This window comes from Oncorhynchus masou, chromosome 16 (assembly GCF_036934945.1).
Source record: "Oncorhynchus masou masou isolate Uvic2021 chromosome 16, UVic_Omas_1.1, whole genome shotgun sequence".
Lineage (NCBI taxonomy): Eukaryota > Metazoa > Chordata > Actinopteri > Salmoniformes > Salmonidae > Oncorhynchus > Oncorhynchus masou.
The window spans coordinates 9,310,002-9,327,101 of record NC_088227.1 but is presented as its reverse complement, the minus strand read 5'-3'; the positions used below and the strand labels follow the sequence as shown (position 1 = coordinate 9,327,101).

The window sequence follows — 17,100 nt, the reverse complement described above, 5'->3', positions numbered from 1 at the left end:
TGTGAGATTCTCCGTCTTTCCTATCACAATGCCTTCAATCGGAGGTCCAACTCGGCGAAAAATCTGTCTCCCAGCAGTTGGCGTTGTTTCGCCCACCAAGCAAGGATTTTTGTATGGAGGCTACAGGAAGTTTATTTGATCGAATACAAGTTCCGAAATGTTACGTTAAGAGTACTGATATATGTAGGACACGTGACGTCCCGGCAACTAAGAAAACTGTCGGATATGCACATATAGTAGCGTCTCTCCATTGAATTACAGGCGGTTGACGTAACCAAACGAATTTTCAAAAACAGATTACAATAACGAGATCTATCCAACAATCTAAAGAAAGAATGGGCGGGAGCTAGTGCGGTGCAACAACTCCAAGTGTTAGGGCGGAGAGACATGTAATCTTGTTAGTGTATCCATGATCTTTGATTCAATCCAAATTCATTGCCTTTTAAAAGTTTAACCTGTATTTAACTAGGAAAGTCAGTTAAGAACAAATTATTATTTACAATGACGGCTTACCCCGGCCAAAACCGGAAAACACTGGGCCGATTGTGCGCCGCCGTATGGGACTCCCAATCACGGCCGGATGTGATACATCCTGGATTCGAACCAGAGACTGTCGTGACGCGAACTGAGATGCAGTGCCTTCGACGGCTGTGCCACTTGGGAACCCGATTAAGACAGACAACTGTTTATTTCAGCAGAGAAGACGCGTAAGCACTGACAACCCATACTTTTCAGTACACATATCCTAACAAAACAAATACTTGTCGTATTACAAATGAAATAGATTGTAATATCGGTTTTATGTTGTTACAACAACCAAACTTTCTGTGCAGTACGGACACACAGATGAGGCATACAGGGTTTCAACTGGATAGCACAGCCACCAAGTCAAAATTGGCTTGGTCTGTATTGTGAAATTCATGAAAACAAAAATGTGCTTTTTGTTGCCTAATTTGAGGTTAGGGTTGGGCATAAGGTTATCAGTGTGGTTGAGGTTGGGGTGAAGTTTTAAAATCAATTTTTAAGAAGATAAATTGAGGAAATAAGCGGTGTTTATGGCTTTGTGGCTGTGGTAACTAGTGACGACCACTATGCAGGTCGGTGTGAAAGCCTTTCTATTAACACTGCTCCCTGCTACTGCGAGGACTCACCACAAGGGGACACTGTACTCAAGATATAACAGACAGGGCATGATAAATCAATTTCATTTGGTCAAAAAAAAGTACAGGAATGATTGGGGGAGGAAGGGAGGAATTCAATTACCGAAGTAATTTATTTAGTCTATTCTCATATCACCATAGGATCATCAGTCTGTAATCACACCTGTGCTTATCTGCCTCCTCAGAGCAAAGATGCCCTAGTAGGGAGGAAACAAGGCATTTCCAAGTAGGCTGCATTTTTAAGGAGAGGATCTTATTTTCACCGCAGATCTCCATTTCACCAAGGTGAGAGACCACACCTAAGCAACTGTGCTCACAGATAGATTAACCTCTATGCTTTTTTAAAAAATGAATGCATTATGACTGTTTAATATTATGTACTATTATGTGAAATGTTTATGAGGGGATCTACACTCCCCTCCATATGAATTCAGACTGTTTTACAGTTTAGAAATTAAAGTATTTTATGTCTCTAATCCCCCCATTTGAAGAAAGTATTTGGACAAATGTATTACAGATTTTCTCAATCGCTTTGGCTCAATTTTCAAAAGAGAATTATTTCTTTCAAAACAATAAGTTCAAATCTCTGAACAATTAGTTTCTGATTCACACCAGATTTGAATTTCTTATTCATTTAAGCAAATTGCATGTGTTTTGGCAAATGTGTGCAAAAGCGTACGTACAATTGTCTACAATTTGCACAATAGCTACATGCACATGACTTGCTGATTAAAACTGATGGGTTGATTCTCAGTAAAACTGTCATACTCTTCACAACTGAAACATTCTTTCATCGTGCAAAATGATCCATTCAATTATCACAATCTGTCAGACATACATGTATATTGCATAAATATCTATGACATGGAATGTTTGTGATGTCTGCTAAATTGGCAAATTACCTGCCAGCTGACATAGTAATGAAATAGGAATCACAATCTTACCAATCAACCAATCAAGTTTGGAAGCATGTATATGGAGCTTTCCCACAGCACAAATCACTACCATTTTTGAACATGGAGGAACATCAGAACCCTGAACTATAGCTAAATGCTGGTGGAAGAGAAATCAGAAGATGTGTAAGAATGTGTGGTGGTGGATGTTTTAGGGGAAGACATAATAGAGGAAGAGGTCGAAGACAGAGTCCCTGATGAAATCAGATCCACAATTGTGGACCATGTTATAAACCATGTTCTTACAATGGAAGAGGCTGGTCAGAGAGTTTCTTTTTTTGACCCTTTATTTAACTATGCAACTCACTTAAATCAAATCAAATGTATTTATATAGCCCTTCGTACATCAGCTGATATCTCAAAGTGCTGTACAGAAACCCAGCCTAAAACCCCAAATAGTAAGCAATGCAGGTGTAGAAGCACGGTGGCTCGGAAAAACTCCCCGGAAAGGCCAAAACCTAGGAAGAAACCTAGAGAGGAACCAAGCTATGAGGGGTGGCCATTCCTCTTCTGTCATAAATGACCAGCATGGTCCAATAATAATAATCACAGGCAGAACAGTTAAGAACAAATTCTTATTTTCAATGATGGTTTAGGAACAGTGGTTTAACTGCCTTGTTCAGAAGAACAGATTTTTACCTTGTCAGCTTGGGGATTTGATTTTGCAACCTTTCGGTTACTAGTCCAACGCTCTAACCACTAGGTTACCTGCCGCCCCTAAAGTACAGCCTTATGTAAACATGTCCACAGTGTCATCAATTGTGCAACCATTCCGTAGGGAAAACAGGTCAATATGTACTCACTCTTTACCTTTGTTACAGCATGTCATTCACAACAATACAGCAACTATTGTAAAGGTAAATTGTCAAATAAAATCACAATGTAAGATATGTATTAGGAATATACAGTAATACAGTAATACAGCACAATTTGAATACAATATACTATCTGTAACATGGTCCATTTGTGAATTCTACATGTCATATATAGGACTGCACAACGACCTCATGCTGGTGGCAGACTAGCAGAATTCAGCCATCGGCAGGAACGAGACATTTGCAACATGGTCATAGCCAACAATTCCATCAGGCTAAGAGGGATCCGAAAGTGTAAATCACAAATGACAACGATATCTTCGCAAATATCAATTCTGTCAGCCTTTCACCTATAGACAGAGTTTTGGGGGACAAATGACTATGAAACAGCTCTACATGGTTTCATTTGAGAGGAATAGTAACAGAGTGAAGGAGCTGTGGTACCAGTATGTCCAGGTAAACCATTGGTGTGCACATGGTATATTGTCCAGGGAGTTTTACTGTACTTCAATGATGTCTGTATATACTTTTTGTAGTTGTAGATACCTATAAGAACAGAAAACATTTCTACTTTGCTAAACTATCTGATTCTAGAATAGGCTATGTAAAACAAACTTTATATTTTGTTTCTGTGTTACTATTTAGAAAATAATAGAGCTGGAAGGACATAAAATTATCCACATTCTTGTTTTTGTGGACGAGGCTGGGTTCAGCCTGGCCAAAGGCAGGAGACGTGGCCGCAATCTCATTGACCGCGCGAGCCACAATTGGCACACCAGGCCAACGTGGGGAGCAATATTACAATGTGTGCTGCCATTTCTGAGAATGGTGTGAGCACACATATTCCACACATTGGGCCCTATAACACACATCTTCCCCTGGCCTTCCTAAATACACTTTACAGAGACCTAATAACAGAACACGAAAGCGGTTTTGTTAGAGCAGATTTGCCAAATGATGTAATTGTGTGGGATAATGTCAGCTTCCACCGAAACAACATTGTTAGTGAATGGTTTGCTGCGCATGAAAGGATAATAGTGGAGTTCCATCCTCCCCATTCCTGAAACCGATAGAAGAGTTTTGTTCAGCATGGAGGTGGAAAGTATATGACTATCGGGCACAAGATCAGATGTCTCTGTTAGATGCCATGAATGCTGCTTGTGGGGAGATCACAGGCGATCATTGCAGTGATCATTGCAGGATGTCCACCAAGAAGATGAGAACTTCTTGTGTCACGTACTGTGAGGAGGTACAATTTATTGTTGTTTTAACAGAACTACCACAGGTTTTTTCTTTTTTGTATTTCTTTATTCTTTTTTGCATGGATGTCATTTTGTGGCAAATTTTCTGTTCACTATATATGATTTTACATGTAAGAGATATGTAAATATGGACATGCAATTGTGAATTTTCTGTAACACATTGCTACAAATGTGCTTATCCTTTTTCTGTGTACTACAGTATTGACTTTTTCCAGTAAACTTTTACCTACTGTTGAGATCGGTATCTAAAAAGCTCAGTGTGATACACAATAGCATTCAGCTAGACAAAACTGGCATTCTGGTATAGTACAGTAAGCAGTCAGTGTCAACAAAAAAGTAGAACAAAACTTAAATGTGTATATAACAAACATTTCTCAAGTTGATTTTCAAAAAGCATCTAAACATTTTGACCAGTACGGCTCACACGATGACAAAAAAAAAAACGTTTCATTTTGGTGGCTTTGGCCAATTTACTGACTCAATAACTAGGTTTTGAAGCATGAATTAAATGTTTTAGGTGAGTTACTTGCAATAGAGTTGGGACAATGTAATAGAGTTGGGACAATGGCACCAACAGTTTAGAGAAACGTTAACTGTTTAAAAAAAACGAGTCAAAGCGATTGAGAAACTGTAAAGTAGTCAAAAGTTAAGAATTTTGTCCCACATTCCATGCACGCAATGTCTAACTCTGCGCCGTTATTTGCCTGTTTGTGGCCCACCTATTAGCTTGCACGATTCTTACCATTCTCCTTCTACCTCCCATCAAGAAGCTGTTTTTGCCCACAGGACTGCTGCTGTCTTGACGTTTTATGTTTATCGCACCATTCTCTGTAAACCCTAGACACTGCCATACGTGGAAAACCCAGGAGGGTGGCCGTTTCTGAGATACGGGAACCGGCGCACCTGGCACCGATGATCATACCACGCTCAAAGTCACTTAGGTCACTCGTTTCGCCACTTCTAACGTTCAATCGAACAGTAACTGAATGCCTCGTTGCCTGTCTGCCTGCTTTATATAGCAAGCCATGGCCACGCAAGGTAATGGGCTAGTGTACCTAATAAACTTGCCACTGTGTGTATATATTGCATATAATAGCCACTGCTAGTAGCCATGTATTCATCCAACAGTAAATTAAATGTCCTTTTCATTTGAGGGCTACTATCCATGAGACCTATAGGCCTATACCCTCGTAATGGCCTGCTCCATATCTAAAAGCCACATCAAATATCTTGGTTGTAAAACAGTTGACATTGAGCTGAATATTTAGAGGAGAAAAAAATATATACCTACAGAAAGCTGATACCCTCTTCTCCTCGGCAGTGACAAGAGGAGGAAGCTTCCAAAGCTTTGTTTTTCCCGCAATTGCATTTTAAAAGGATATACTATCAGAACGCAATGTAGAATGTGCTCTTTCTACGTTCATAGGCACCGTGATACATGATCCCGCTGTCTAACTGATTACATAGTCAGAGCAGGTCTCTTTACGGATGCCGCGTTAGACTTTGAATGTGAGTGTGCGTGACCTCAGGCCATGTCACCTATTTCAGGCTTCAAACATAAAGATATAAAACTGTATTGTTTTGTGAAGAATCAACAACAAGTGGGACACAATCATGAAGTGGAACGACATTTATTGGATATTTCAAACTTTTTTAACAAATCAAAAACTGAAAAATTGGGCGTGCAAAATTATTCAGCCCCCTTAAGTTAATACTTTGTAGCGCCACCTTTTGCTGCGATTACAGCTGTAAGTCGCTTGGGGTATGTCTCTATCAGTTTTGCACATCGAGAGACTGAAACAACAACAGAGGCCAAACAACAGTCTAAACGGTCAAACAGATTTGGATGAAAAAAGGTGACATTCTGTACGTATGGAACGCTTGATCTCAAATCCAAAATGCTGGAGTATGCTTCACTGTCCAATTGCGTGTATGTAATCATACGGTGAAAGAATTCTTTGGCCTCGCTCATGGAGGCCGTACCAACCTCAGCGCAGCTAATACTGGAACAAAGATGTGTAAAGCAAAGGCATAGGGTAATACTTAGTTATAAGTATCTTTGACTTGATGTCGTCTGAAGGTGATTCCTCCTCCTCAGGACAAATGTGCAATCTGTTCTATAGCCCGGAATGTGAACTGTATTTACACAAAATGTGATCAAATAGTTTGCTAAATGTGACAGGCTGATCCTCGGCTGTGGTGATCAGGCATTGTGAGGATTAAGAATGTAATAGCTATGGATGTATCCCAAATGGCACCCTATTCCAGATACTGTAGTTAGTGCACTACTTTTGACCAGTGCCCATATTGAGAACAGAGTGCCATTTGGGATGTACCCTATCAGAGTTAAGATGAAGGATTGAGGGGGCATCCCTCAGCTTAATGAACAGTTGAATCACTTGCATTCTCCTGTTTCTTTAACTCGCATTGTAGTTGTTGTTGTTTTTATTTATATTTTTAAAATTATATTTTCTATTATTATCTATACACTATTTTTATTGTTATCACTGCATTGTTGGAAAAGAGCTCTCAAGGTCATTTCACTGTACTGTTTTGCACCTGTTCTATCCTGTGGATGTGGCGAATAAACTTTGAAACTACTTGAAACTTAACTGACCCCCGCTGTGCATCTTCTAAGTCTAACTTCTTATGCCATAGAAACTTCACAGCGCTACTAATACTTCCTGAAGACCCCTGGAATACACAGCAGCCTCTGAAGGAGGGGACCCGAGAACTCTTAACTAAGTGGCAATATTTGCTCACCTGACATACACACATCTGGCTGGCTGGTTAAATGGCCTGCCTAGCCAGGAAGGCAGCTGGTTGCTACTGCTGAGGGCAGACAGACCGGTCAGTCGGGAAGGCCAAGGAGGTTTTGAGGAGGAGTGGTGTCTCCCCAGCCAGGCGGCTGTTTCTCACTCCATGTTTGTCCGGAGCTGTTGGAGGCTGACGAGGTGCTAATTTAAGACTCCGTCCCAAATGGCACCCTTTCCCTATGGCCCTGGTCCAAAGTAGTACACTATATAGGGAATAGCGTGCCATTTGGAACGCAAGGTGAGGAGTGTCCATGCCATTAGCCTACACTGTGGTTAGCCTGTCAGAGCCTGTAAAGAAACTGATTTATTAGGATCTGGTAGGGCGTTCTCGGGTAGACAAACACAGATTGGACACATGTTGTTTGCCGGCAGGGAGCTTTGTCATGGAGCCGAGAGTAACATCTCCCTGATTTTACTAAAGAAGACCCCACCCTGTTTCTCGGTAAACAGTACAAATTGCATCTTGCAAGTCAGAGGACCAAGGGAGGTAGCTAGATATCACTGGGGTAGATGGAAGTGCCTTTGTGCTGTTCCCTTGTTTTTTTTTAAATGATCAAAGAAGAGCCATCAGGCTGATGGAAAAAACACAAAGCCATCAGCAAAAATACATTTCTGAACAAAGGTTAACTGTATGAAAAATAATCAACTAGTATTATTATAGTATTAGAATGCATAAACAGGCATATCTCAACGGTTGAAATAAAACCATGTACATTTGATTCATATACAGTACACCAAAATACGAGAAAAATGATTATCCTGCTGTAGACTAACAATGTATTTTGTATCTAGCCTTATAACAGGTGTATTACATTGCCTTCAGAAGGTATTCACACCCATTGACCTTTTCCACATGTTGTTGTGTTACAGCCTGCATTTTAAATTGAATAAAGTTGTCACGCCTTGGTCTTAGTATTTTGTGTTTTAGTTAATTAGTTGGTCAGGCCAGGGTGTGACATGGGTTTATTGTTTGTTGTATTTAGTGGGGTTTTTTAGTTATTGGGATTGTAGCTGATTAGGGGTGTGTGTTTCATAGGTTTGGCTGCCTGAGGCGGTTCTCAATCAGAGTCAGGTGATTCTCGTTGTCTCTGATTGGGAACCGTATTTAGGTAGCCTGGGTTTCGCTTTGTATTTCGTGGGTGATTGTTCCTGTCTCTGTGTTAGTGTTCACCAGTCAGGCTGTAATAGGTTTCACGTTCCGTTTTGTTGTTTTGTATTTATTCGTTATTTCATGTATAGTTTCGTTATTTGTTTTCACTAATAAACATGAGTAACAAACACGCTGCATTTCGGTCCGACTCTCTTTCGACAAACGAAGAACGTCGTTACAAAAGTGAGATTTTTTTGTCGCTGGCCTACACACAATACCCCATAATGTCAAATTGGAATTATGTTTTTGAAATGTTTTACAAATGAATAATAAATTAGTATTCAATAAGTATTCAACCCACTTGTTATGGCAATCCTAAATAAATTCAGGATTAAAAAGTTTCATAATAAGTTGCGTAGGACTCACTCTGTGTGCAATAATAGTATTTAACATGATTTTTGAATGACTACCTCATCTCTGTATCACACATACAATTACAGTATCTGTAAGGTCCTCCAGTCAAGTAGTGAATTTCAAACACAGATTCAATCACCAAGACCAGGGAGGTATTCCAAAGCCTCGCAAAGAAGGGCACCTATTGGTAGATGGGTAAAATAAATGTAAAAAAGGAAACATTGACTATCCCTTTGAACATGGTAAGTTATTAATCACACTTTGGATGGTGTATCAATACACCCAGTCACTACAAAGATACAGGCGTCCTTCCTAACTCAGTTGCCGGAGAGGAAGGAAACCACTCATGGATTTCACCATGAGGCCAATGGTGACTTTAAAACAGTTAGAGTTTAAAGGCTGTGATAGGAGAAAACTGAGGATGGATCAACAACACTGTAGTTACTCCACAATACTAAGCTAATTGACAGAGTGAAAAGAAGTATCAAAACTCAGGATAAGACCCAGATGCAGACAGCTAGAATCACAGATGTTTATTGACAAAACATGGGGCAGGCAAAAGACAGGTCAAGGGCAGGCAGAGGTCCGTAATCCAGGGCAGAGTCAGGCAGGTACAGTACAGCAGGCAAGCTTGGGGGCAGGCAGAATGGTCAGAACCGGGGAAACTAGGAAACAGAAACCTGAGAATAAAGGAAGACGGGAAAGCATGCTGGTAAGACCTGACAAGACAAGACAAGACGAACTGGCAACAGACAAACAGAGAACACAGGTATAAATGCATAGGGGATAATGGGGAAGATGGGTGACACCTGGAGTGGATGGAGACAAGCACAAAGACAGGTGAAACTGATCAGGGTGTGACAAGAAAGAAGACTGTACAGAAAAAAAATATTCCAAAACATGCATCCTGTTTGCAATAAGGCACTAAAGTAGTACTGCAAGAAATGTGGAAAAGCAATTCACTTTTTGTCCTGAATACAAAGTGTTATGTTTGGGGCCAATCCAATACAACACATTACTGAGCACCACTCTCCATATTTTCAAGCATAGGGATGGCTGCATCATGCTATGGGTATACTTGTAATCAAGGACTGGGTCATTTTTCAGGATAAAAATAAATGGAAAATTCTTGAGAAGAACCTGGTTCAGTCTACTTTCCACCAGACATTGGAAGATTAATTCACCTTTCAGCAGGACAATAACCTAAAACACAAGGCCAAACCTACACTGGAGTTGCATACCAAGGAGACAGTGAATGTTCCTGAGTGGCTGAGTCAGAGTTTTGACTTAAATCTACTTGAAAATCTATGGCAAGATCTGAAAATGTTTGCCTAGCAATGATCAACACTGCTAGAGAGGTTGAAGAATTTGAAAAGAATAATGAGCAAATGTTGCACAATCAAGGTGTGGAAAACTCTTAGAGACTTACCCAGAAAGACTCACAGCTGCACTCGCTGCCAAAAGTGCTTCTACAAAGTACTGACTTAAGGGTGTGAATACTTATATAAATGAGATATTTGTGTCTTTCATTTTCAATAAATTTGCTAACATTTCAAAATGTTTTCAATTTGTAATTATGGGGTGTTGTGTGTAAGTGTGAGAAAAAATATATATGTAATCCATTTTGAATCCAGGCTGTAACAACAAAATGTGAAATAAGTCAAGGGGTATGAATACTTTCAGAAGACACTGTACATACCAATGGATCCTGTGAAATCTAAACGGTCTTCCATTTCAACCCACAATATGCTTTCAATATGAAAAGGAGTGTATTGGTGCATTAAGAGCGATGCTTTCTGTTCTAGGACCCTGTGTGTGTGTGTGTGTGTGTGTGTGTGTGTGTGTGTGTGTGTGTGTGTGTGTGTGTGTGTGTGTGTGTGTGTGTGTGTGTGTGTGTGTGTGTGTGTGTGTGTGTGTGTGTGTGCAAAGAGCACGGTGGTCCAGCCAGCTAGTGCAATAACTGCTCTCCTTAGATCTGAAGCAGCCGTCTCTTGTTCCCTTTCACCTTGGTTGTGTGTCCTCCCTGTCCCGCCGCCTTTCAGATTCGTCTCCAGGTAAACACACTGTGGCAGGCCGCAAACCTGCAGCCCACAGCCGTTGTCACAGCTGTACAGGATAAAGGCCCCGACCAAAGCCTCCCTCAATCTGGTATGTTTGCTGTCACTATAGGCAAATGGCAGCAAACGTTTAGTGGTTTCGTCTCACACTGAAAAGACTCTTTATTAATCACTAGCTTAACCTCTTACCCTTGTGTTTCTTGAAAAGTTGTTCTGGGGGACTAGGGTGACTGGCAGAACAACGAATTAATGCGGATTTTTAACTCCCTATGCCACAGTGGAAAACATTGTAATGAAACTGGCACATTCCTAGATTCCTACTCCCTGGATATTTATATGCATGTTATAGTTTGTACTGTTCTTTTCTTTTCTTCTTTACTTTATCTTCTCTCCTTCTTTGGTCAATATGTGTTTTGGCCAATATGATGTGTTGCAATCTTTGAGAATGCAACACATAACTAACAGTTTGTTTTTTTCACTCAGAAAACACACAATTCACCCAATCAAATAGATTTCAGGGAATAACATTGAGCAGAGACAAATTGTAAAAAATGTGCTAATGTTACTCTACGCCTAAAGTAATGATTGACTTGAAGGCCATTGTGGTGCCTTTATTGACACACTTTGTGATGAATCAGCCTCAGCGCATTTGATAGGTGCAATACACTTACAGTAGGCCACCAGATAGTACTGTATCAGTGCTTGGGAGAAGACCCTGGTTGACCTAACAGTCAACAGAACCCCTTAAGAGAGTGTGAGGTCAAACAAGGTGATCTGAGATGAATGTTTACCTGTTAACTACCTATGTGGCAGCACTAAACCATTGACACAAATTGTCATTGATGACAGGCTAAACAGTACCCTTAATAGAAGGGCATCCTAATGACTTCATAACACATTCATAAGCTATGCATATATATATATAATGTCGTGACATTATTATCAGAATTATTATGAAGAGTCGATGATGGAAGTTATCCCAATTAAATATCAGATGTAAAATTCCTCCAACGCCATCATTTAAAGATTCCATCGCTGGCCTGTGCGCGTGTACTATAGTGTGTATTTGGCAAATACATTACCAGTTGAACTGCTCCATTAATATCACCTCGGCAGTATCCTTGTTTTCCGTAGCTAGGTTTATCAGCGATTGCTGCGGATATCCATTCCAGCTCCAGTGATCAAACACGTTAGATAAACTTTGCTTCTCTTGAAACCGGCATATCAAACATAGGGCATCAAGGCTGCAAGGCCTTCACAAAAAGTCAATAAAATGATGGTCCGTCACATGAGTATAGAGACAGTGCTATGTTTGAAAAATCTCTATTCTCCAAACAGCCACTAACTAAATCAGGGGAAATTAAAATAGGCCTAGATCGTGTAAAACTATTTGTTTGATATGGTTTGAAATTGAGATTCTGTTGACAGTAAGTGTCTTTCAACGGGGTATGTATGGTAGGTATTAGGTGCCAGGCGCACTGAGTAGACAAAACATTAGGAACACCTGCTCTTTCCATGACAAAGACTGACCAGGTGAATCCAGGTGAAAGCTATGATTCCGTATTGAAGTCACCTGTTAAATTCACTTCAATCAGTGTAGATGAAGGGGAGGAGACAGGTTAAAGAATGATTTTTAAGCCTTGAGACAATTGAGACATGGATTGTGTATGTGTGCCATTCAGAGGGTGAGTAGGCAAGACAAAAGATGTAAGTGCCTTTGAACGAGGTAAGGTAGTAGGTGCCAGGCGCACCAGCTTGAGTGTGTCAATAACTTCAACGCTGCTGGGTTTTTCACGCTCAACAGTTTCCCGTGCATATCAAGAATGGTCCACTAACCAAAGGACATGCAGCCAACTTGATACAACTGTGAGAAAGAAGCATTGGAATCAACATAGGGGAGGGGGGGGGGTGCAACTCAACATTAGCAAGGTGTTCCAAATGTTTTGTTCACTCAGTGTACTTCAGAGTCAGAGCTCACATTGTCCACTGAAGTATTTTGTAATACACAATGGTGATATAATACAAATTTAAATGATATAATTACATTAGTTGCGTTAATTAACACTTAGAATTCAAGAGACAATTATGCACAATATTATGCCTATATGTTAATGATAACGATCCAAAATATTACAACGTCCCTCGAGTTGAGTTGACCCTGAACATTTGTTTACGATGTTTCGAAATTCGAAATGCTGCACACAATGTTCTACGAAGTTGTTCATTTCTGTCATCACTACTGGGTAGACTAGACTACCCTTATCGCCCCCTCACTCCAGAATTTAATCGATGCATGGACCCCTGGACTTATTGCTCAAATAAAAACATTCCCATGTTACAGTCGTCAATCGTTATTCAATATGGCCTAAATAAGTTTTAAAAGTTGTGTTTTATAGTCACCCATAATATCTCCATTATCAATATGCCTTTTTATTATATCGATCGTGCTTTGGTGAAATAACTGTTTAGGAAATTCCTTGTTTATTTTGACAAAATGTTTGATTGCATGCTGAAACTGTAAAATGTGATAGGAATGCAAATGAAGTTAGACGAGGACCACACTCCTTGAGAGAAATGAGAATACTCGGTCAGAAGATGCCAAACCACATTCCTATAAGTCTTCTTAGAATTAAAAATTCCTTGTCTTTTCTTTCTGGTGGAAACCAATCACATTTGAAATATTGGATCGAATAGGTTTGCCCTTTTCAGACGGCGCAAGTGTACAACAGAGGGCCAACGGAGGAGTCTAGTGCCTAGGTGTGAGCAGATTATTCAAATAGGGCATTGAATGAGTGAGGGTTGGAGGGTCGAGAGCCAACGCGACACATGCTGCTATACCACAGCAGGACGAGGAGCTAACGTCATTACAACTCTTGTCATCGTCATTCGCTTTACAACGTCTGAAGGCACTCCGGGCAGAGAGATACCCATGAACCAGTCCCCAGGCAGCACGCAGACTAAACGACCTGGGTTTCCTGTAGTCCCCTATCGGTTTTAGTGCAGTTTTTTGTCACTTAATCTTCTGCTGGGACTGAGAGAGGCTGTTGACGGAAATTGGTTTTGGACGGTCCACAATGCTAAGCGCTGTTAAAATGGAAGGACACGAGCATTCAGACTGGAGCGCTTACTACGGAGAGCCCGAGGTGGGTAGAGTTTATATATATATATATATACATATATATATATATATATATATATGCATTTTGCTGTCTATACAACTCAATATTATCCTTGAGATAATATTAACTTTGTGATCAAATATTGACTTGAGGCGCCATAGAAATCCTGCCGGATCTCTTCGCTCTCCTAACCAATGTCTAGTGAGGATGGAAAGAACATTTACGAAATATATTACTTGAATCTTTATTATTTAGAAAATCTAATTGAAACTTAAATGTATTTCTTATTATTTAATCGTAGCATATAATTTGCCTTTTGACTATGTATCGAATTAGGCTATTAAGGAGCCTACAATGATCCCTTCGCCTGATTGGGCTACATTCGTTGACTAATTGTTCCCCCTTTATAAAATAGCTTTAGAATATTATTTAGCATGTAGGTCTACATGCACTTCTTCACTGTTTGAACGTAATTGTTTGAAGTTGCAAATTAAGATTGGATATTTGGCCAACTGAAAAAACGCATTTCTGTAGGTATAATTATTTCGAGGTGATTTTAATAGATGTCTACTTTATTCACATTGTTAAAGATATTATTGACGTTGTGCACTCTTTTCTCTACAGTGCTATACCTCAGTTGGAAACATGACACAACACACCGGTTTGGGAATGAACTCGATGAGCACCTATATGAGCATGCCTGGAATGACTTCAACCAGCAACATGTCAGGCAGCCCCATGAACATGTCATACGTCAACACGGGTGTGAACCACTCCATGGCCGCGATGTCACCGGGCTCCGGAGCCATGCACAGTATGGGAGCAGGGATGGCGGGCATGAGCGCGGCGCTGAACCCGAACATGAGCCCCATAAACACCCCGTCTCCATCGATGAATGCCCTGACCTCCTATAATAATATGAGCGTTATGAGCCCCATGTATGGACAGTCCAACATAAGATCAAGGGACCCCAAAACATACAGGAGAAGCTATACGCACGCCAAGCCCCCATATTCCTACATTTCTCTCATCACCATGGCTTTACAGCAGTCTACCACAAAGATGTTGACGTTGAATGAGCTATACCAATGGATCCAGGACCTCTTCCCCTTCTACAGACAGAACCAGCAGCGCTGGCAAAACTCTATCCGCCACTCTCTGTCCTTCAACGACTGCTTCCTCAAAGTGCCCAGGTCCCCGGATAAGCCGGGCAAAGGATCTTTCTGGACCCTTCACCCGGACTCGGGGAATATGTTTGAGAACGGCTGCTATCTCCGGAGGCAAAAGCGGTTCAGGTGCGAGAAAGACCTCGGCAGGGAGACCGGGAAGAAAACTCCCGAGGGCGGCTCTAACAGCAGCCCAGAGAGCTGTAATGGAAACGAATCACCCCACCCCACCCCGTCCGTAAAAGACGTCAAGCGGACTGTATCTAACCCGAAACCCCGGCAGCAGGTAATGAGCCCCGCGGAGCACGCGCTCTCTCCTATCCCACAGACTCACCATCTTCTGTCTCAGCATCACTCGGTGCTCGTGCACGAAGCGCACCTGAAGCCGGAGCACCACTATTCATTCAATCACCCCTTCTCCATCAACAATCTAATGTCGTCGGAACAGCAGCATCACCACAAAATGGACCTAAAAACGTATGAACAGATGATGCAGTACGGCTATGGTTCACCGATGTCCATGGGCTCAATGTCGGCTAAAACGGGCTTAGATGTTGCTTCTACACCCACAGACACTTCTTACTACCAAGGTGTGTATTCGAGGCCAATCATGAACTCTTCTTGAATTTGAATCGGCAATCAATGAACTTTTTCTAACAATTACTATTTGTACATTTGTAAATTGGTCGTGTTTTTGTTTTATGGATCACCTTTTATGGACATTGGACATGGAAGGGACTGATTCAGTGTCATGTTCGTTCAGAGTATGTTGATATGTGACGACATTATTTCATACAGACACTTTTACATTAATTGAAGGCGTAACTGTGGGATTCACAGGCACCTCGGTATGTTACAAATTGTGAGATGTGCTCTGTGCTAATATCGTTTGTGTATCCCTTATAACTTAGGCTATAAGTTGTTAATGTGTATTCATGTAGCAAGCGAAAATCTATATTAAAGTATTATTTGATATTACCTTTCTGTCTGCATTATTTTATGGAAACCGCATAAGGTTAAAGGTTAATTGTGCAATAGGCTAACCATGATGAAAAATGTTAAAAATATCGAACATCTTTATTTAAGAAAGACTAGCAGTTAGGTAAAATATAAAACAATAAAAGATTAGCAGCATCAATGAATAAAGACATATGTCTCTATTTATAGGCCTACTTATAGGCCTACACTATAGGCCTATATACTATTCAATAAGACAATATATCCAAATGCATATTTAGGATAAAGGTTGCAATTCTCGCCAAGAAACTAAACGAAGACCACCACACCCCAAAATAATGCTTTATTCATTGTATTAAACCGAACATAACCACATTATTGTTATTATTATTATTATTTATAAAACGGGTTCGGTTAGTCTATTATTAATATGACATTTTATACAACGAAGGGGCGTTTTCCTCTGCACAATCTGACAATTCCCGAACGATTTCCCGTTGGTCATATGTCATACCCCACCAATCCTTCCTGAACCCCACCGAGCACCAACTATTTCACAAATGAAGCATGACATTTAAAAATATATATTTATTGTCACAAATACCAGATAGGTGCAGTGAAATGTGTTGTTTTACAGGGTCAGACATAGTTGTACAGCGCCCCTGGAGAAAATTAGGGTTAAGTGCCTTGCTCAAAGGCACATCGACATCGACCTTATCGGCTTGGGTATTCGAACCAGTGACCTTTGGGTATGGCCCAACGCTCTAACCACCAGGCTACCTGCCAACCTACATTTGTTTCATTATCACGTTTATCGCCAGCAAAATAGAAAAGCGTACGGAAGGGAGAAAGAACAATGCACAATGAAAGTGACGGTGATTAATTACCCTGATTTTAGTCCCACATGCCTTCCCTGTCATGGGGTTACTCTTAAACCACTTAACACGTGACTCACAACAAATCCCAACTGATAAGATAGCCCCACGTCATAGCCCCTTCTAAATACATCAACAACTTCGCGATGGGATGGTAGCCCATGCTGCTTTCACCGAGGGAACGTAAACGTAGGCCATGTTTACATGAAAAAACGACAGCCTATTAACCTTTGAAACATGTTTTTACTCAACAACAAACTAATATTAAAATGTACCGTGTTTTTGTTATCCTTTACCCCTTTCAAATTATACAAAAAAATAAAGAAAGCCCTCTGTGCAAATGGTCTGAAGGCCTATCCGAACTGTCCATATGTTGCCACCTGTCCTGTCACACTTTAGGCCAACAGTATCCCCTC

At 40.7% G+C, this 17,100-nt stretch overlaps 1 protein-coding gene and 1 long non-coding RNA gene across 2 annotated transcripts; both read left to right on the top strand.

Annotated features, from left to right (window-relative positions):
• Positions 1 to 216: 216 nt before the first annotated feature.
• LOC135557431 (uncharacterized) lies at positions 217 to 8,284 on the top strand. The gene is made up of 3 exons (XR_010458211.1): positions 217 to 707; positions 1,346 to 1,445; positions 3,104 to 8,284. It is a non-coding gene; the product is annotated as an uncharacterized LOC135557431 (long non-coding RNA).
• A 4,663-nt stretch (positions 8,285 to 12,947) lies between these two features.
• Positions 12,948 to 15,830, top strand: LOC135557430 (forkhead box protein A2-like). The gene is made up of 2 exons (XM_064990684.1): positions 12,948 to 13,710; positions 14,311 to 15,830. The coding sequence occupies exons 1-2, from the start codon at positions 13,642 to 13,644 to the stop codon at positions 15,475 to 15,477; spliced, it is 1,236 nt and encodes a 411-aa protein (XP_064846756.1). The 5' UTR covers positions 12,948 to 13,641; the 3' UTR covers positions 15,478 to 15,830.
• Positions 15,831 to 17,100: the final 1,270 nt, after the last annotated feature.

Bases quoted from the DNA above. Each gene is read 5' to 3' on its own strand.
- LOC135557430 (XM_064990684.1), top strand. From the start codon at position 13,642: ATGCTAAGCGCTGTTAAAATGGAAGGACACGAGCATTCAGACTGGAGC. The intron at 13,711-14,310 runs GTGGGTAGAGTT...TTTTCTCTACAG, and splicing joins CTTACTACGGAGAGCCCGAG to TGCTATACCTCAGTTGGAAA.